The following is a 22,186-nucleotide window of genomic DNA, read 5'->3' as shown; positions in this document are numbered from 1 at the left end:
GGAGTAATTTGCATTCATTTTGCTTGTATTTATAATGTGTTAGGCAGAGTGTTGACTTAGCTGTTGGGGGGAAAATAATAAAGCAGAGATTACACTCGTTTCAGCCTCACTGACCCAATGCTCACCAGATGGTTTGACAAGGCATTTCGTTAGCACTCCATTTGACAGTGAAAAAAATGCCAAGCTGCAAAGGCAGAGCTGATCAGTACTTTAATTTCTGTTAAAGTGGCAAACTGGTATCTGATTCCTTCAGACTATATGATTTAACATCCCCCATACAATAACAAAAATAAAAAGCCTTCCAAGACACAAAACTAATGTAACAAGAATTCTAGCCCACTGCAGTCTTGTTTGGCAGCTTTCATATGTAGTTTCCTCCCCTAAGGGAGTCAGGGCGGTGCAACAGTTGTTGGACTTGGATTGGAAATGCAAGTGAATTAACAGTGGTGTGAACAAACGTGAACACAATTCTATCACATCATCATTTTTCAAATTTTTGCCAAACACTCTTGCCAGTATTAAATGGGAGGGCAGATGTCCAATTAACTTTATGACTTTACACTGCATTAGTCAACTGTTATTGAGGGTGGTGCGATGGCTCAGCGGTTAAGATGGTGGGCTTGTCAGCTGGAAAGCCAGCAGCCCAGGTTGGAGAACCAAACACCATGCAATGGGGTGAGCTCCCGTCCTCGCCCTAACTCCTGCCAATCTAGCAGTTCCCAAAACATGCAAATGCAAGTAGGTGAACACTGTATCATGCTTGGCCACATGACCATGCAAATGTCTTCGGACAGCACTGACTCAATGGCCTTGAAATGAAGATGAGGACCATCCCCTGCAGTCAGCAATGATTAGCAGAGTAAAATCTACAAGGACTCCTTTACCTTCTACTCAATTGATAGTTCACAAAAATTAATAGAGATACACTGCCAACTACTCCTGCCCTTAGACAGCAGGAAAGAGACCCAAGGCTGTGAGCTCTGGAGCTGTTTCCCATGATGAAGATGAGCAGCCAGCAAGACTCAAGAAAAAATAAAATAATTTCTCTGTCCCACAATACCGTAACTTCACCGCAGCCCAGAAACAACTGCCAGAGGGGGTGTGTTCTGTGGGTGGAGGTGTGCTCTGATTGGGTGGGGGATTAAGTGTGTTCTGATTGGGTGGGAGTGTGTTTTGAATGGTGGGTGTGTTCTGATTGGGTGGGGGTGTGTTTTGAGTGGATGGGCTGGTCTCAGCTGCCAGCCTTAGACCTGAGCTGGTGAGTTGTGCTGCTTTTGTTTGGCTTCGTGTTTGTGGTGGTGCCATGTTTTTATAGTGGGTGTCAGTTTGCTTATTGTGTGGTTTGGAGGGGTTTAAAGTGGCTGATGTTGCAGCTGTAGTTAGGTTTCTGTTTTGTGGTTGTGCCTCGTTATCATTGTGAGTTCGGATTTGCTTTTTGAATGGTTGTGTGGTGGTGATGTCATGTGATGTTATCATGAGTTTGGGTCTCGCGTCATTCTTAGTGGTTGGGACTCGTCTGTCAATCAAGGCGGGTTTCCAAATGGCTGGTAGGCGAGAGGTATCATCTCGTTTGTTCATGCTGTGGGGGCGTTTTTCTATCTCAATGGCTTCTCTGATTATTCTGTTGTTAAAATGTTCAATTTTGGCGATAGTTTTGGTTTTTTTAAAATCAATTTCATGTCCCGTGGCTTCAAAGTGTTGGACCAGGGATGAAGTTTGTTCTCCCTTTCTGAGTGAGTTTTTGTGCTCTTCAATGCGTGCACTTATTCTTCTGTTGGTCTGTCCGATGTATGTGGTGGGGCAGGTGGTGCATGGGATTTCGTATACTCCTTGGTTTTCTAACCCAATTGTGTCCTTGGGGTTTCTTAGGATGGTATATATATATAAAATGAGTGACATGCTTTAATTCTAAAGGCCTCAGTAGTGTAATATCAAAGGTGTGGTAAAGGGACACACAACAACTATCCCTTTCCAGTCAATTCGAGTGTAGGCTCTGGGTTCCAAAGGCTGTTACCCAAAAAGCCATACCATAATTTCAAAAACTGTTTCTCCTGTCTGAATAGTCAGCCACATGTAAGTATGTGGGTGCACACACACACTCTCAGAGTCCAACCCTGGAACTATCTCCACCGCCAGAAATACAAAGGGCAAAGAAGCCCCAAATTGAAATGTCACCACTTGAATTTCCAAGCCTTTAGCAGGTACTACTTACAGTATTTTCCAATATTCTCTTTAGTAAGAAAATCTAGAAGATTGCTAGTTTATAGAAAAGTTTGAATTGTTGGGAGCTGAAATTCCACTGTGGACATTGCATGTTGTCAATTATGTCACTAGTGGCGTGTGGCTAAAACATTTTGGGGATCCCCCAAGCTTTCCAGGTGGAAGGGCTACTTACAAACAGAAGCTGGGAAGAACTTACATCCATGTTTGTATTTGAGGAAGTGGTGTGAAGGACAGGCTTAACTTCTGCTAGGTTCCCACTGGTCAAACCCTTTCCTGCAGTTTGTGGTAATACCCTAATGGTGTGACCTGTTAATGGTTTTACTCCACCATTAACAGCAATGGCTGGATTTGAGGCAGTAAGGATTCCAGAGGTCTGAAGATGAACCACAGCAGGCTGAGAAATCATCAGTGGCTGACCTAAGAGAGAAACAAAAAGTTTTGGTATGCTGATTTAGCACTTACCAAAAATGTTAAGTTCTATACACGCTATATTTTGCCTCATGACAGCTGTACAAAGATGAGAAAATACTGCTTTACTTTATAAAGCTAAACATGCACAGGCCTAGAACATTTCTATCCTAGGCATCTAGTAATTTTTGAAGAATTCGGAGGTGTTGCTTTTAGTCCTATACTGAAGATTCCTTCATTTAAGTACCACACCCTAAAGCAGACATGTCAAACTCGCGACATCATGTGATATCCCGCAACGTATCGGGAGTTTTGCCATTGCCGGCAATGGGGTAGGCACGGCTTCCGGATGACGTGTCCGGCCCGTGGGCTGGCAGTTTGACACCCCTGCCCTAAAGCATATCATGTATCACTTGTTACTTTTGAGGTTGTGATTAAATTTTAAAATGGTTGCTATATGTGGCACATGAATTGTGGTTAAAAGAGCAGATTAGGGCCACTTCTACAGTGTCAATCCAAATCACCTGCTACCAACAACTCACACAAGGCCTACATAAATTATCCACAAATTGTTCATAAGCAGCATATCTAGACAGAGGTGCTTATCAACCAGCATACTATAAACAAAAGTTGAAAATTATAGATATACTGCTTTTGAACATAGCTTATTTATATTATGTAGGTGAGTTTCTCCTCATTTCCAAAGGAGACAAAATCATGCAGATCACCCAGGACTGGTTAATGGCCAGCCATTCCACTTTTAATGTACTAATGTTAATTCTGATATATTTACAACAGAAAGATATAATGAATCCTCTCATCTTTCCTCTCATCTTCTATTATTGCTATCTTATGATTATGTTGCTTTGTTGTTTGCATGTTGACAGTTTACGCACCGGAGAAAGATTCGCTATGAAAGTAAAAGAAGCTTTAAAGAATTGTACTCACATCTTCCTAGGTTTCAGTAAAATAAAAAATATCATTTCCCAATGTTTTAAATAAAATCCTCAATTTCTTGGTCATACAGGCAGTCCTCGCTTACTCAACACAGCTCGGATCCGCCATCGTAAAGTGAAAAATCACATGACCATGCTCACTTTATGACAGCAGTTTGACAGTTCCAGCTGTGGTTGTTAAGTGAATCACCATACGGGTCATTAAAGCACAGCATCACCTAACTGTAACTTGCAAGTTCCTGCCAGCTTCTCCCACTTTGCTTATAGCAGGCTGGCTATAAGGGTCGCAAATGGTGATTATGTGGCCATGGGATGCTGCTATCAATATAAATACCTGCCAGTTGCCAAGCGCCCAAATCACAATCACGTAACCATTGGACACTGTGACACCTGCAACTTCAAGGACTAGTTGTAAGTCTCATTATTCAGTGCCCTTATCACTTTGAACAGTCACTGAATGAGCAGTTGGTAAGCAATGACTACCTGTAAATAGAGGTCAGGAACCCTGCCACTTGGAAATTAAATTACTTTTTTCATCTCCAAAAAGCCCTTTTAGACAAAGAACTTGATATGTTTGCCACTAGATGCTGACAGAAAACTAACATAAGTTTAAAAGTTGGACCTATTAAAACTGCACCCATTTAAAGCAATTCTACCTTCAAAATACTTAGCAATCCTCTCTTAGGAAACTGCAGTGTCTGCATATCAAACATTCCACATCATTTGCTGAATCCTGACAACAGACCTGGCATGCATCCCACTGCAATCTTAACTCATATACCTTTTGGAGGCGCTGGCTGGATAGTTACAACTGGCTGTTGCTTGGGCAGCGTCAGGAGAGTGGGAAGAGCTGGAATGACAATGGCTTTTGCCTGGAGATTGGGCTGAGTCTCATAAAAGGCACGCAACAGAGGCTTGGGCTGAATTAACGGTTTTGAGGCTGCTGGATTACTTTGATTAAGGGTCACCGATGATCCATTTGCTGTAGAAGAGAATGTGCATTTGAAGATTTCTTTTTTTTAAAAGGCTACATTCCTCCTCATGCAACTGTCTGAAGTTCAACAGAAATAGCAGTGCTGACAACAAGGAGGGCAGGAAGAGGAACTTCATTAAATGAAAGGAACTGTACAACACAACCTAGGATCAAACCTGCCTTTAAAGAATGCACACTTTACTTATTCATAATATATGGACTCGTTCAAACATATCAGCTGGAATCAGACCAAGTAAAGCCTGGCATTTGTACACTCCCTTCTCTTCCTTCAATGCAATAACTGTATTGGCTTTTAAGTTGCTCAAATCCTGGCTTATTCTTAATATAAATTAGAAAAGGTGATCTGGCTAACTTCAAATAAGTGGTACACCATTTATTACACAGATAAGCCTAACCAGAAAGGAATAGCGAATTAAGTTCAATTGCTTGTGTACTTAGCATAACATTATAGTGTAATCAGCCTAGTGGTTCTACACACTTGAAAATAAATGAACAGCCTTAGCTACAGCAACTGTTTTATTATGTTTTAGCTGTAGAAATGCCGATATATTACTGCACACCTCTGTTTAAAAATCACAAACAAGTAAGGAAGACATTATAGAAAGAAAAGTGGCGAACACCTAATTATTCTCAACTAACACTACTTCTATATTATATTTTAATTCACAAAACAGTACGGCAGCACTGTTTAATTCAGCTAATTAAAAGTTTTTTAAAGTGCCAATTTATACGGCTGCAAGTTTCTAAATCTATTTTAAAACAATTATTTGTAAAAAATGTGAGCAATAGGGATTATGTCTTTACGATGAAGTACCTTTTCTATAATAATGCCACCTATTATATGAGCATACTTAATCAAAAAACAAAGAATGATTCTCAGGAACTATTTTGTGCATGTGCAAATGTACTTCGATCTAAGCAAACCAAAGAAAATGTCTACATGATATTTAACTGAGTGAAAGACAAAATTCTTAGTTATTCTTACTAATTTAGACCACTGTTATTGTTTCCATATTGGAAAATGGGCAAATAAAAATCATACCTGAATAACGCATAGTTTTAGGCGGGGACTTCTCAGTTTGCTCTATAGGTAATGATGATCTGGAGCTGCGTTTGTCATATAAAGATGCAATGGATAAGTGAGAATTAGTGCCAAACTCCACACCTTCCTGGGAATGTTTTAAAAAAAATTACAAACATTGTAATTCTTCTTGTTAACAACAAACAAGCAAAAGACAAATACATTGGCAGAACTATTTTTCCCAATTATACTTTAGTTAAAAATGTAAAGGTTCCCCCGCACATGCGTGCTAGTCTTCTCTAGGGGCCAGTGCTCATCTCCGTTTCAAAGCCGAAGAGCCAGCGCTTGTCCAAGGACGTCTCCGTGGTCATGTGGCCGGCATGACTAGACGCCAAAGGCGCACGGAACGCTGTTACCTTCCCACCGTAGTGGTCCCTATTTTTCTACTTGCATTTTTATGTGCTTTCGAACTGCTAGGTTGGCAGAAGCTGGGACAAGTAACAGGCGCTCACTCTTGTTACGCGGCACTCGGGATTCGACCTGCCAAACTGCCGACCTTCTGATCGACAAGCTCAGCGTCCTAACCCACTGAGCCACCACATCTCTATATACTTTATACTATATACTATATACTTTAGTTACAATGCATTTAAAACACTTTTGCATAACACAGGAGACCTCAAAAATTCTGAACTAGGCCAAGAAATCATTTGCATTTCAGTCCAAAACTCTGCAAGTCCTCCAACTACCACAGAAGTTGATGAGGTAGATAAAAGAATAGGGTGGGAACACAGAATTAAGTAGATGTGGAATGTTGTTGAGGCCACAAACGTGCAGATCTAACAGATCGTCTCAGTTTCCAGATTTGGCAAATTTATCTTCAGACAGCAAGGTCTCACCCACTGACTCTGGCAAGTCTCCTAACCTTGGATTTCAGAACTCTTTGCATCATTCCTTCTGAATGCTGATTGGTTCCCAGATACTTGGAAAGAACCCAGTGCCAGCAATAAAGGAAAGGTTAACCAGCAATGCAATTGTTTCTTTGCATCTGTATTAGCTGATGATAGATTATTTTGAATATCAATCTGGTTAAAGATTACCACATGGCATCTAACTAGCCAAAAGAAATTACTTACAGGTACATGTTGTACTGGAGAGTCCACAGGTAAAGGAGAAGGAACAGAATCTGTTGAAGCAGTTGGTGAGAGGGGTTCTGCTTTGCACTCTATATCTTCAATAGAAAGAATTAAAGAAAATTAAGAGATTCCTCTCAGGAAGAATTGCATCCAAAGGTACATTCCACATTCAGTACATTGGGGACTGAAACATAGGGTTTGAATGGTTTGGCTCTACCTTCCCCTCATAAAGAGGGCACTGGGGATACGGAATTTATTTCTCCTACAGAACCTTTTTACTCTAATTGCAAATTTCACTGTGAATGCACTTGATGTACAAAATGCTGAATTAACAATAAAATGAAAGTAATGAGTTCTTTTATTTTATATGGGCATTTGGGCTGATCTTTCTTGAGAGAGTAGAGTAGAGTAGAATCCATATTTACAAATAGAATTTGCATCTGTATTTACAAAGGGAAAAAACAGCCCAATCTATCAAAACCAGTGCCATAAAAAACAGAATAGAAACGCAAGTTAAGATGGGCAAGAAAATGGTAAGTGAGCACCTGTCCAGCCTAGATGAGTTCAAATCACCAGGACCAGATGGATTACACCCCAAGGTTCTGAAGGAACTGGCAGATGTGATCTCAGAGCCACTGAACTATATCTTTTAAAGATCCTGGAGCACTGGGGAACTAACTACCAGAGGACTGGAAAAGAGCTGAAGTAGTTCCTATCTTCAAAAAGGGGAAAAATGGATCCAGGAAACTACAGACCTATCAGTCTGACCTCAATACCTGGGAAGATCTTGGAAAAGATAATCAAGCAATGAATCAGTGAACACCTAGAGGCAAATAAAGTCATTACCAAAAGCCAACATGGGTTTGTCAAAAACAGATCATGCCAGACAAATCTTATTGCATTTTTTGACCAGGTGACAAAATTAGTGGACCAGAGGAATGTGTGGATATAATTTACTTGGACTTCAGCAAGGAATTTGATAAAGTAGTCCACAACCTACTACTTGATAAGACAGAAAAATGTGGGTTAGACAGCATCACCACCAGATGGATTCATAGCTGGCTGACCAGCCGTACTCAACATGTGGTCCTCAATGGAACTGATCTACATGGAGGGAAGTGTGTACTGGGGTGCCCCAGGGCTCTGTTCTGGGCCCAGTGCTCTTCAACATCTTCATCAATGATTTGGATGAGGGGATAGATGGGGAAACTCATCAAAGTTGCAGACGACACCAAGCTGGCAGGAATAGCCAACACTCCAGAAGATAGGCTTAAGATACAGAAGGATCTGGACAGACTCGAACACTGGGCACTATCTAACAAAATGAAATTCAATTGTGAAAAAAGTAAGGTTCTACATTTAGGCAAGAAAAACCAAATGCACAGGTATACAGTAGTATAGGTGGTACCTTGCTCAATAGTAGCAACTGTGGGAGGGAACTCGGAGTCCTAGTGGACAATCACTTAGATATGAGCCAGCAGTGTGCTGCAGCTGCCAAAAAAGCCAACACAGTGTTAGGCTGCATTAACAGAGGGATAGAATCAAGATCACGTGAAGTATTAATACCACTTTACAATGCCTTGGTAAGGCCACACTTGGAATACTGCATCCAGTTTTGGTCACCACGATGTAAAAAAGATGTTGAGACTCTAGAAAGAATACAGAGAAGAGCAGCAAAGATGATCAGGGGATTGGAGGCTAAAACGAGGAACAGTTGCTGGAATTGGATATGTCTAGTCTAATGAAGAGAAGGACAAGGGGTGACATGATAGCAGTGTTCCAATATCTCAGAGGCTGCCACAAAGAAGAGAGAGTCAAGCTATTCTCCAAAGCACCTGAAGGCAGGACAAGAAGCAACAGATGGAAACTAACTGAAGAGAGAAGCAACCTAGATAGAACTAAGGAGAAATTTTCTGACAGTGAGAACAATTATTCAGTGGAACAACCTGCCTCCAGAAGCTGTGAATACTCCAACACTGGAAGTTTTTAAGAAGAGACTGGACAGCCATTTGTCTGAAATGGTATAGTGTTTCCTGCCTGAGCAGGGGGTTGGACTAGATGACCTCCAAGGTCCCTTCCAACTTTTTTATTGTTGTTGTTGTTGTTGTTATTTAGAGTAGAGTAGAGTAGAAGAGAAGAGTTCCAGTTTTGCACAGTAGCGCAGCAGCTGAGGGATTGCAGGGCTCTGCTCCCTACGGCTGATTTCTGCCTGCCAGCAGACCCTAAATGGGCCTGAAGTTGCCCCGTAGGGACCACACAGAAGGGGGGAAGTCCCACTGATTGCGGAGAGATGACGGTCAATCTGATTGATTTGGGAAAAGCCCCTCCAGAAACCAGCAGGAGAAGAGGCTAGCTCACCTTCCGAGTCTAGCCCAAGGTACAAGCAACCGAAATCAAAAAGTACTACTTCAAGCTGACTGTAAACAATGTGTTTGGAACTGGGTAAGAACAATGATTTTCTATCTCCTATTTGGAAATTGATTTCCTGGGGGGGGGGGGAAGAAAAACCCCAAGAAGCAAAAAGCCTCTGAAAGTGAGGAGGAGGGGACTTTTGCTCAACCCTCCTGCAGACGAAAGTGGTGAATTAAACCTTCCAGGGGGAATAAAAATATATTGAAATTAAAAGGCTATAAGACTTAATTTGTATAAGTTTGAAATCGGTGGAATCTGTTAAGATTTTCCTTTTATATCATGAAAATAGAAGTAAATAATTGTCTATTACTGAAAGAACTGGTGCTGACATCTAGTGAAGGATGAAAATATACAACAGCTGCTTTACTATAGAGACTGGCAAGGCCCAGGAAAAGATAAATTTGATTTTGGTGACTTTCAAAGTTTTAATAACAAAGAACAGTTGTGACAAAAGAAAAGAAAAGAAAACATCTTGGGCTGTCTACAAAGTGAGAATTATAAACTCTTAAAAAAATGACCTTTCTGGATTACAAATAATAACTCAACTGTGACTCTAAAGCTGTCTGCAGAGAAAGAAAAACTTTGATTTTTGGCTATCATGGAAAACCAGAGATCTGCAGAAAGAATATACCAAGAAAAAACAAATACTTTCCAGAAGGAGATCTATGTTATGTTGCAATTAAATCAAACAACAATAATCTCAAACCACGAGAAAATTAAGCATAACCTTGAAAACATAAATGAACACATCTCCAATTTAACTTTGCAACATAAAAATTCTCAGAAAATAAAAATAAAAAGCAGAAAAAACACTTAACTGACTCCGAGACAAAGGAGAGAGATTTCAAGATGGAATTTAACAATACAAGAAAATATGACTTAAACCAGATGGAAAATTTTTTACAAGAAACTATAGATATGGAAAAGACAAACTACACTTTAAGATTACAAAATAAGTTTGACTTTTTCCTTGTTATTAATATGTCAAAACTTTTTTATTATCCTTGATTTCTGTTACAAGTCTTCGTTCATTCTGAGCCTTTGCTTTCCTGACTTCATCTTTGCTATGTTACTAGCTTTTTTGAATAGCTGACATTTTCCCTTAGCTTGGAGGGCTTCAATTTTTTCTAGCTCTTTTAAATCTGAAGTTGATTAAACAGTTATACTTTCACAGATAATCGGGAATATTGCAGACATACTATACTGCTTTTACTTAGTATCATAAAATATAATTTCAAGGTAGTTTTCTCCTATTATAAACTAGCATTTAATTTTTTTCTAAAGGATTTTTTTTGCAATTAAATTCTATGCTGTTAAGTTCATTTTCCTAGTCTGTTCATATTATTTTGATTAGTTATTTCCTCAATTCTGTGTTAACAAAAATAATGAATAGTACAATGTCTAGGAGAGAACTCTGCAACTTCACAAACAACACAGTAGGTCTTGCTAAATGATGATTTGTTTAGCAACTGTTCGAAGTTATGATAGTGCTGAAAAAAAGTTACTTATGACCTGTCCTCACACTTACAACCATTGCAGCATCCATGCAGTCACATGATCTCAACCTGGGCACTTGGGAAGCAGATTGCACATGCAACCGTTGCTGTGTCTGGCTTGCACTTATTTCCTAGGTTAGATGCTCTTGATAAGTAGTGAATAGAGTAGAGTAGAGTAGAGTAGAGTAGAGTAGAGTAGAGTAGAGTAGAGTAGAATAGAATAGAATAGAATAGAATAGAATAGAATAGAATAGAATAGAATAGAATAGAATCTGGAAGGAACCTTGGAGGTCTTCTAGTCCAGCCCCCTGCTCAAGCAGGAGAACCTATACCAGGGGTCGGCAACCTAAAAAAGAAAAAGAGCCACTGGGAACCGGTTCCATCACAAATTAAAAAAAGAGGGAGCCGCGTGCGTGTGTCCATGCACGCGCATGCGCAAAAAGGTTTTTTGCGCATGCGCGGACGCACGCGGCTGCCATTTTTTAAAAAATGAGATGGAACCGGTTCCCGGTTGCCCGATGGCGACGGCCCGTCTGCAAAGCTGCCGCTTTCGGCAGCTTTGCAGACGGGCCGTGGCAGCTTCCTCAAAGAGCGGCGCCCCTGCCCATTCCGAGAGGTGCGCGCGCACCTCTCCGAACGACCGGAGGTGCGCGCGTACCTCCGCGCGAATGGGCAGCGGTGCCGCTCTTTCAGGAAGCCCGCCGCGGCCCGTCTGTGAAGCTGCCGAAAGCGGCAGCTTAGCAGACGGGCCGCGGCAGCTTCCGCAAAGAGCGGCGCCCCTGCCCATTCCGAGAGGTGCGCGCGCACCTCTCCGAACGACCGGAGGTGCGCGCGCACCTCCCCAAACCTTTGGGGAGGTGCGCGCGTACCTCCGTGCGAAGGGGCAGCGGCGCCGCTCTTTCAGGAAGCTGCCGAAAGCGGCAGCTTCCTGAAAGAGCGGCACCGCTGCCCGTTCGCGCGGAGGTACGCGCGCACCTCCCCAAAGGTTTGGGGAGGTGCGCGCGCACCTCCGGTCGTTCGGAGAGGTGCGCGCGCACCTCTCGGAATGGGCAGGGGCGCCGCTCTTTGCGGAAGCTGCCGCGGCCCGTCTGCTAAGCTGCCGCTTTCGGCAGCTTCACAGACGGGCCGCGGCGGGCTTCCTGAAAGAGCGGAAACGCTGCCCATTCGCGCGGAGGTACGCGCGCACCTCCCCAAAGGTTTGGGGAGGTGCGCGCGCACCTCCGGTCGTTCGGAGAGGTGCGCGCGCACCTCTCGGAATGGGCAGGGGCGCCGCTCTTTGCGGAAGCTGCCGCGGCCCGTCTGCTAAGCTGCCGCTTTCGGCAGCTTCACAGACGGGCCGCGGCGGGCTTCCTGAAAGAGCGGCACCGCTGCCCATTCGCGCGGAGGTACGCGCGCACCTCTCCAAAGGTTTGGGGAGGTGCGCGCGCACCTCCGCCCATTCGGGGAGGTGCGCGTGCACCTCTCCAAACGGGCGGTGCCACTCTCCATTTGGAGAGGTGCGCGCGCACCACTGCCCGTTGGAAGAGGTGCGCGCGCACCGGGCGGCTGGGAGCCGCAAGAGACGGCTCAAAGAGCCGCATGCGGCTCCGGAGCCGCAGGTTGCCGACCTGTGACCTATACCATCTCAAACAAGTGATTTCTCTCTCCTGGCTTAAGTTCTCTGAGGAAAGGGATATCTTTTAAAGAGTTATACAATTTTACAACTGCTTACTGTCATAAACAACTCAATCAGAAATTACCTGATGGTGTCTGCTTCATAACCTCCCATGCATCTGAATCCCAAGACATCAAGTCTAAATCAAAGTCAAGGTCACCAAGACTGCTTTCCTATAAATGATAATAAGCAAGGTTACGGGAGGACAGGCAACAAAAGAATAGTGGCTAGCTGCAAAAGAATTACAGCATTGCTTTGCTTTATCAAATAAGTTCCTTGATAGGTTGAAAATAAAGGATAAAAATGCTAGGCTGCTATCAGAAGATCAATTTTACTACCTTCTCACCTTTGTTTCTTGGCATTATAATTCTGAAACTATTTGCTTTATATATCAAACACAAACTTGCCATGCCTTCCAGGACACAGCCTAATAGCTGTTTACCAAGATAATATTTGACACTGTACTCTTTCATGGTAGTACGTATGTTCTCTTTTATTTTTCACCAGCATAAGGTATTACAAATGGGGAAATTTGGACCAGCAATATTGCACAATCCCCCATAAAACACTGCTTTAATAATCCACAGCACTGGTATTAATTATGTCATGGGTATATAAATATTTAAACAGACTCAGTAATTATTGAATACAAATTGCTTAAACTACAGAAATGTTTTATCATTTTACTCATTGTCCATTACATATCTGTTAGTACAAGTATAATTCACATATCAATGCTTTTCATACTATTCTTGTGATTAGGAAGATCATAAAAGCACCAAGGCTGATAAACTTCCATTAGCTGATCTTTCTATCACGTACTTCTCTCCACCTATTAAATATGGCCATTTTCTGTTCTGCTTTTTCTGTAGTTGAACAAAATCCTAAATCCCATGACATAAAGTTCTTTGCAGCATTTTATTGGATTGAAAAGAATGAAAACCAGTATAAAGAAAAATTAAGGTTAAGAATGCTTTCCTCTTACTCACATAGGTTTCATTCTCTACATCTAGCTGAAGTTCATCTTCTCCTAAGAGATCACCAATTTCACTGAAGAGAAGAGACTCTAAGATTTAAATAAGCACATAGGGTATATAAGTCACACAAAATAATTCAGGCCTTCCTCATTTCCCAAAAACAAGAAACAGACCATTCCACTGGGCAAATTCTGCAATGGTAACAAAACAAAGCAGCAGGACATAATTTTATTGTATGTCATTTCAAATTTTCATTCCACGATTCAGTGTTTAAAATATAGAAATGCACACTTTTCAGGAAATGGACTCTTTACCAAGTTTATTTACATATTATATATATACTTCTTCAGTCATCATTGGACTTTAGGTGGTTTGCTAAAATAATACACCTACATTGTAAAGCTTCAATAACAAAGTTGCAACAGTTAATGCCAATTAATAACAAAATATATAGAGATAAATATACACACATTTCTACACCCTACCCGTAGCCCAGCCCTCCAAAGGCTTCTGGAAAAAGCAAATTTACCAGCTTGCAGGCCATCCTCACCTCAGGAAGCAAACTGTTCTATAAGAGGGAGTTGTCAGCAAAACATCCAATATTTGGTTCCCTCTTGATAGACGCGAACTCTTAATAGATACTCTCTAGCCATCTGGAGTAGATAGCTAGAGGCTATCTGAGAAAGATGATCTCTTAGATACCAAGCACTGAGGGCTTTCAAGGTAGCAACAACCATTATACTGAGCTGCACTCACAAACACACTGGCAACCAGTTACAACAATAGTGTGTCATTACAGTACCAAGACTGGTCAACAAGCATGCCTGGCTCTTGCATTCTGGACCAGCTGAACTTTCCAGGTGGTCTTTAAGGACAGCATTAAGGAGATCAAATTACAGAAATCTAATTAGGAACATCCTGTTTCAGATAAGGTCACAAGTGGCATACCAGCCCCAGCTGGGTAATGGCCCTCCTGCTTACATGGTCTCCCAGAGCTATGAATGAAACTATGAACTCAAGAGGAGAACAACCCTTTCGAGAGTCAAAGATGGCATAATTCTGGAATCAGAATGTTCTTCAATTAAGAGTCACTCTGTCTTGAGTCAAGTCCCAGCCTGCCTTTCCCCATTCAGTTCCTGAAAGTGGGCAGGCCCTGGGACAGGACATCTACTGCATCTCTCACTGGGCTGAGTTTGCAGATTAGAAGGCATATCATCAGCATCCCAATGGATGGCCTCTTCTGGTTGTTTCATATTCAGTAGTGGTTAAAAGTTTCTGAACCCTTTTAGAACGTTCAGTATTTCTGCATAAATATGACCTAAAACATGATCTGTTTTTCACAAGTCCTAAAACTAAATAAACAGAACCCAGTTAAACCAATTAGTTAAAAAAAACATAGTTCATTTATTGAGGGAAATGATCCAAAGCTCTATATTTGTGCATGGCAAAAGTACGTGAACTTTTCCTTTAGGAATTGATGTGCTCTCTTTGGGCCATAAATGCAACTAAACATTTTCAATAAAGTTGACTAGTTCCACACATCAGCTTGGGGGAATTTTAGTCCATTCCTCCTTATAGAAGAGTTTCAACTCAGGGATGTTGGTGGGCTTCTTTGCATGGACCGCTGTTTCAAGTCTTTCTATAACATTTTTATAGGATTAGGGTCTGGACATTGACTTGACCTATTTTTTGAGCACTACTCTCACTTGGCACTAGAGCAGGGGTAGGCAACCTCGGCTCTTTTATGACTCATGGACTCCAACTCCCAGAATTCCTGAGTCAGCATAGCTGACTCAGGAATTCTGGAAGTTGAAGTCCATGAGTCATAAAAGAACCGAGGTTGCCTACCCCTGCACTAGAGGAACCAGCAGACTGTTCAGCCATGCTTCCTGCACAGAGCCAGTGCTGCAAAAGAGTCTTGCTATGTTTATGATCTGAAGCAGAGTGCCTCTCCAATGGTTTTGTATCTTCCAGGAAGTAGCTGTGTTTTTGAAGTAATGGAAAACAGAATGAGGTTTTTCATTTTGCTAAGTATAGGCTTTTAGGAGCTCCAACTGGGCCCAGCTGCTCTGTCCACTAGGCAAGATGGTCTAGGACAGGGGTGTCAAACTGCCAGCCCATGGGCCGGACGCGTCATCTGGAAGCCGCGCACATCCCATTGCTGGCAATGGCAAAACTCTCCCGTTACGTTGCGTGACGTCATGTGACATCGTAAGTTTGACATGTCTGGTCTAGGAGGTAGGACAAAACTACCTACCAGGGGAAAGGAGTAGGAGTCAGAGTTCACTCAGCACAAATGGAATTACTCTTCTCTGATCTTTCTTTTGAATGATTAAAACTTGATCCATATGGATTAAGTTCAGTTTCTTAACTTTAACCAATTTAAAACCTGAACAACTATCTCAGGGGTAGGCAACCTCGGCTCTTTTATGACTCATGGACTTCAACTCCCAGAATTCCTGAGCCAGCATAGCATAGCTGGCTCAGGAATTCTGGGAGTTGAAGTCCATGAGTCATAAAAGAGCCGAGGTTGCCTACTTCTGAACTATCTGATATAAAATTGAGAAATATTGAAAATTCACAAACCTTTAAGCACCACTGCTGATGTATGCAACAATGTTGCACTGTGAGCTAGATTACTTTTCAAGTACTGGTCTTACATCAGCCCATGAGATGACACTGGCATATTTGTATGTAATATTATATTAAAATTCCAACATGTTACTGCAACTTGCATGATAATTTTCATTTGGATACACCCACAGGCCTAAGTAAATAAACAACAGAAGCTCAAAGTCTAGGAATTCTTTTTTTTTGTTTCTCTGTTTCTCTGCTAACACATCAAAGTCAAAAACCATAATATATTGATGATAGCTAATCCTTAGCATCCTCACGAAATAAAAGCTAGAGAAGGATCTGCTTCAAATATCACGGAATGTTTTATCACTTCCACCACTGACAGGAGTCACACAGAAGATACTTGGTGTGCACCATCACAGAAATTAAACAAAATTATTTGTAATTTAACAAAATTATTAGATTTTTGCACAACCTATAAATGGAGTCATAAGCTACCTGTGGACAATTATAACAGGAGTGCAATACTGGAGGACAGTCAACATTTTTCTCTCATGCCATTTCCCCATCTTAAGCACCTTCTTCCCACCCACCCCCAAAAAAGGGTAACAAGGCCATCAGCTTTAGAGGCAAGAATGTCATTTGGGCATTCCTGAGCAGCCCATTTCCATTAGAGTTGGCCATTATAATAACCATAAAATTAGCATTTGGTGATGTAGGTATTGTATATTTCCTCCCCCCACCCCCAAATTTCTCTTTCTCCCCGTAACTGCATTTTTAAAGAAAATAAATCTGAGGGCAGTAATTGTCAAGGCTTTTAATGATTCTACAAACTGCTCCAGAAATTTTTCAAGTTGGAAAACAGAGTTACAAAACTATCGATCTAGTTAATAAATATATGTATTTTTTTAGAAGTCCTTGCTCTTGCTCAATCAGGTTCCAACCTTATTTAATTGAAGTTTCACAAAGTGCTTATACAGAACCTTTTGTAAAAAAAAAAAGGAAATCCATGAGCCTCTGCCACAAATTTCCTTGATGGCTTTTAACAAGGTTCTTCCTCTCCAGGAATAAACGCCAACCCCTCAACATAGGAATACAAATAATTCCTGTCCTATAAGATTACAGCAACATAGGTCATAGGAAATACGAAGGGGAGACTCATAAGGGAAAGCTGGCGGCTGGGCCCGTGGTGGGAAGATCCCTAGATCAACTTGGCCAAGTGCTTCCCTTAAACCAGGGGTAGGCAACCTCGGCTCTTTTATGACTCATGGACTTCAACTCCCAGAATTCCTGAGCCAGCCAAGCTGGCTCAGGAATTCTGGGAGTTGAAGTCCATGAGTCATAAAAGAGCCGAGGTTGCCTACCCCTGCCTTAAACGAATCGTAATGATTTAAGAAGGGATCAAACCAGCCCGACATGGCAACTCTCACTAAATCTCTTCTACCCGAAGCAATTCCCCCACCACCACCCAATTACTGCCGGCGGTGACCAAGAACGGCTCTTCCCTCCCACGGCCGGGCCTTACCCCATTCGAGACTATGGTCTCCGGAGGGCCAGCCGGCGATCGACGCCGCCATCGCTGCCGCCATCTCTTGTCTTCCGGGATTGCACACCAAGCTCGTAAACTACGCAAACAAGGTACATTCATCCTACTCGCAAACCCCGCCCCTCGACTACAAAGGCCGCGAAGGGCCAAAATCGTTGAAACAACGTTAAGCGTCTCCCTATTTTGCTCTCGCGCTCTCGCAATCCCTCTGCGGAGGTTAGCGACAGCGGTGAAGCTGGAAGACGTTTCTGTCAATAATGTTGTCTATGCAAGCTTTACACACACACACACACACACACGCTTTTGAAAAAGACAGGCTAGGAACTTTTTCAAAGAACTTCAATGCACAGCCTTGCAGATTTCCAAGCCCGACTGGGCTCCCTGCTTTAAAGTTTTGGTTTTGTTTTGTGCTTGAGTCAGTCTTGATTGTGGAGTCCTTGGTGCTCTCCGAGTTTGGTTGTTTGCTTGAAGACGTTGCGTTGTCCAACTAGTTAACATCGTCAGCGCGTAATGATCCCCTGCAGTTTTCTTGGCAAGATTTCAGAGGTGGTTTGCCATCGCTTTAGACACCTTTGTACAATCTTACTTAGGGGCTGCTACAGTTGGTTGTGGTGCCTGAGTGCTGTGTTCTTAGCCCCAAATCAAAAATTCTGGAAGCAGAAATGTGGTCTTGGCATTACATTTTTTAAATAATATTTTATTGGTGGTCTCATTTTACAATTGAATATTTAAAAAGCAATGTGATGACTGGGTTGATCAATAGTTCAATAGCATACATAAGTCTTTAGTATAAATCTCATGTTACAACATCAAATATTTCCTCTCTTTTTTCCTTTAATATCTGCTATCTCATATTGGGCTAGTACAGTTCTTATTATTATTAACTAAGTAAAAACAACTGTTACAGTTATCAATAATTTTTAGCTTATACCTTAATTGCATTTACGCTTAATCCTTGTATACAATCAATGTCCTGTTATTGCTTTTTTCAGGCTTTAATTCTATTAATATTTAAATTAACATTATGATTTCCAAGTATTTTATATTTAGGTGACCAAAGTTTCCCTTATCTCAACTTCTCCCTTTTTCCCTTTTCATAACAAAGTCTAATATTCTAGTTACACAACTTATCTATTTGATTATATTCTTGCTCTGTTTTCTAAACGTTATCACTTTTCCACCATGTTAAACCATCTAATTAATAATACAGTATCCCCTCTATAAGTCAAAACCATTATATGTGTTAAGTTCATCTTAATTGTGTTTGCACTTAATATCCTTATATAAACAATGTCCTATTATTGCTTTTTCCCCCCTCAAACTTTAATTTCCCATCAATATTCAAGGAAATACTATTATTTATGATTTCCAAATGCTTTATGTTTAGATGACCAAAAGTTTCCCTTATCTCAACTTCTCCCTTTTTCCCTTTTCATACTGAAGTCTAATAGTCTAGTTACACATCTTACCTATTCCATTATAATGTTACTTTATTTTCTAAAAGTTATCTATTTTCCACCATATTCAACCATCTAATTAGTAATATAATATCCTCTCTAATAAATCAAAGCCATTATTTTCTTCAGCCTTACTCTGGCTTTCTTCCTTTGCCAGCTAACCGTCCGTGTCAATGCCTTTGAATCATCAAATAGTTCTCCCTCTATTTTTATATGTATTATCTGGAATAAGAAAGACCATTTGGTTGAAGTTTTTTTTAGAAGAACGAGCCCATTGGTATTCATTAAATCACCTCACCTTTACTCCAATTTCCCATAATTGTCCTGATAGGTTTATCTTCCATTCAGTCGGTTCTTCTTCCTTTTCCATTTTCAATGTTGACATTCCCTTTTCTGATTTTTCAGTTGGCTGGGTCTGTTGGTCAATTGGGTCCTCTGTCTTAGTGTTTAGTTGTTCCAATTTTCCTTTTGTTTTCTGCACTGTTAGTTCTTTGCTTGTAGTCAAGATCTGAGTTTTGGACTTCCGGTGGCTCCGCGGCGACAGAGACAGCCTTCCCGGGCTGCCCGCGGCTCAGCTGTTGTTTTTTCGCCCGAAACAGCGCCGATCAGCTGTTCGGGCGAATTTGAAGCCCCCTCCTCGGGAGAAGAGGAGGGGGTGAGGCCCCAGGTAGGGGTAGAGTTCTCCGGGGCCGCCTGAGCTTGGAGCTTGGGCGGCTGAAGGATTGAACTCCCCCGAAGCCTGGGTTGCTCCCAGCTGGCCAGCGTCTCTGCTCCGGATTTTTTGGAGCAGAGCCAGGCGTCTGCGACCACCCCTGCCTGAAGAAAGGACTATGGATTAAAGGAGCAGGCAGAGCGGTACAAGAGGAAAAGGTGAAGAGGATTATTTTATTATACTCTCGAGCTTGATGGACTTTTTAAACTTTAAGTGAAAGTGCGTCACAATTGAAAAGTAAAAGATGGCGGCTAAACCTCCCCCTAAAACTCTTCGGAGTGGTGGATCTTCTCCGGTGCAACAATCATCATTACAGGCGTTGCACCCTCCTGATGTACTGACACCGAAGGACTTACGAGATGCTTTGGATAAACAGGCCCAGGTATTTTTGGAATCAATTAATCAATCAATGGGTGATAAATTTGCACAGATGGAGGAGAAATTGGAGAAACTGGAGGAGAGAATGGAAGAGAGGATGGAACAGAAGCTCAGCATGATGAAGGTAGACATTTTGTCTTCAGTGCATAAAGTGGCGGAATGTGTGGAAGATTTAGATGAAAAAGTGGATGATTTGACTCAAAAGAATGCAATATTAGAAGTTAAAGTACGGGAGAATGAAAATTTAAGAGACAAAATGGAAAGGGAGTTAAGCCTTGCCCAATATTACCAGATGCAGTTTGCTGTTAGAATCAGAGGTTTAAAAGAGAACATTAAGGAAGATTTAAAGCAGCTGGTTTCTGAGGCTTTTGAAGTGGTATTGAACCAGCCAGCATCTGAAATAAGAGCAGCTATGGATAAAGTGTTCCGTGTAAACTCATGGATTGCTAGACAGAGAAAGTTGCCTAGAGATGTGGTGGTTTACTTTGCAAAAAGAGAAATCAGAGATGAAGTTATACAAGTTGCCTATGATGCTAAAGTTGTGATTGCTGATCAAGAAGTCTTGGTTTTAAAAGAAATCCCTCCAAAGATTTTAAGGAGAAGGAAGGACTTTACATTTCTTGTGCAAGAGCTCAAGCAACGAGACATAAGGTTCAGATGGGAGATTCCAGACGGGCTGATGGTGATGTATGAAGGCAAAAGGTATCGGTTGATTACTGTGAAGCAAGCGCGTGATTTCTACAATACTGTTTTAAAAGCAACCCCATTAACACTTCTGGAAGCTGCAAAGGGATCTGGAGAAGGAGAAGGAGAACATCAAGAGGATGAAACAGAGGAAAATGGTGCTGGAGGAGATCAAGCTATAACTTCTTTGGATGATCCTAGAGAGCAAAGGGTAACGCGTGCTGCTTTAAAAAGAGCAAAGAAAATAAAAGAACAAGACCAGCAAAAGTCTTCAGAATCTTCACAACGTACTCATAGCCAAGCAGTGGGAGGAGCACGGCCTAAAGAAGATAGTCCTATCAAAGCAGTGCTTCAAGAGCTTTGGGAGGATATGCATGGCAACTAAATTTTTGACTTGGAACGTTAATGGACTAAATTCACCACAGAAGAGAAAGAAAGTTTTTCAATATTTAAAACAATTCAAGATAGATGTTATATGTTTGCAAGAAACGCATATTAGGGCTATGGACCAAAAGTTTTTATTGAACTCAAGACTGGGTACGCACTTTGTTGCCTCTGCAATGAATAAGAAAAATGGAGTGGTTGTTTATATTAAAAGTGCCATAACAGCGGACTTAATTGAAGCAGACAAACATGGAAGATACGTACTGATAGACTTGTTGCTAGAAGGCAAAAAGACGCTTCTAGTTGGACTGTATGCCCCTAATCAACAACAACAACAGGCTGACTTTTTTAGTTTACTTCATACAAAGCTTACCCAGTTGGATTATAAATCTTTTATTTTTATGGGGGACTGGAATGGTGTTTTGGATGTACAGATGGATAAGGCTGGAGCTTTTAAGCGCATTCCAAGTCATGCTAGACTGCCTAACTCTTTTTTTGAAATGAAGGATGACTTGGAATTGCGAGATATTTGGCGTGAGAGACACTTGCAGAAAAAGGATTATACTTTTTATTCTGACAGACATCAATCTTTTTCGAGGATTGATTTTATTTTGGTGACTAATGATTTTTTTTGAGGACTAAAAAGGTCAAGATTTGTGCAAGAACTATCTCTGATCATAGTCCAGTTTGGTTAGAGATTGATAAGGAGAAAAGAGACAGGCGCTCGTGGCGCGTAAATGAGAATTTGTTTAGAAATCAGAGAAATGTGGAAGAATGCAAACAGCGGATGAAGGATTTTTTTGAAATTAATATGAATAAAGGTACTTCTATGGATATGGTGTGGGATGCTAGCAAGGCATACATGAGAGGGGTGTTGATATATATGAACAACAAACATAGACGTGCTGTGGAAGCTAGGAGGAAAGAACTGGAGAATGAAATAAAGGAAAAAGAAAAGGCTTTGATTTTGAATTCAGAGGATGTGAAGACTAAGGAGGCTATTAAATTGTTAAGAGGACAATTTGATAAATTAATGGCCGACCAAGTGGCAACCAATCTGCGGTTTGCCAGGCATAATACTTTTTGCAACGCTAATAAACCAGGTAGATGGTTAGCTTATAGATTGAGGAAAAAACAAAGGGCTTCTAATATAGACAAGATTGAGCATAAA

The 22,186-nt window shown here is 41.4% G+C and overlaps 1 protein-coding gene across 5 annotated transcripts in view; it reads right to left on the bottom strand.

Annotated features, from left to right (window-relative positions):
- Positions 1–17,506, bottom strand: part of ATF6 (activating transcription factor 6) — a 93,274-nt gene extending 75,768 nt beyond the window's left edge. For 2 of the 5 annotated variants that reach the window (XM_081322682.1, XM_081322684.1), the window contains exons 1-7: positions 17,380–17,506; positions 13,290–13,366; positions 12,386–12,473; positions 6,739–6,833; positions 5,624–5,750; positions 4,369–4,569; positions 2,420–2,640 (exon numbers count right to left, since the gene is read on the bottom strand). In XM_081322682.1, coding sequence (XP_081178808.1) covers positions 2,420–2,640; positions 4,369–4,569; positions 5,624–5,750; positions 6,739–6,833; positions 12,386–12,473; positions 13,290–13,366; positions 17,380–17,443 — 873 coding nt within the window. In that variant the 5' untranslated portion in view covers positions 17,444–17,506. Of the gene's footprint in view, positions 1–2,419; positions 2,641–4,368; positions 4,570–5,623; positions 5,751–6,738; positions 6,834–12,385; positions 12,474–13,289; positions 13,367–15,863; positions 15,971–17,379 lie in introns of those variants that run through there. The other 3 variants (XM_081322683.1, XM_081322685.1, XM_081322686.1) reach the window with 3 other exon arrangements.
- Positions 17,507–22,186: the final 4,680 nt, after the last annotated feature.

Source organism: Vipera berus, assembly GCF_964194415.1.
Source record: "Vipera berus genome assembly, chromosome: 3".
In the NCBI taxonomy this organism is placed as follows: domain Eukaryota; kingdom Metazoa; phylum Chordata; class Lepidosauria; order Squamata; family Viperidae; genus Vipera; species Vipera berus.
This window is presented reverse-complemented; position numbering and strand designations above follow the sequence as displayed.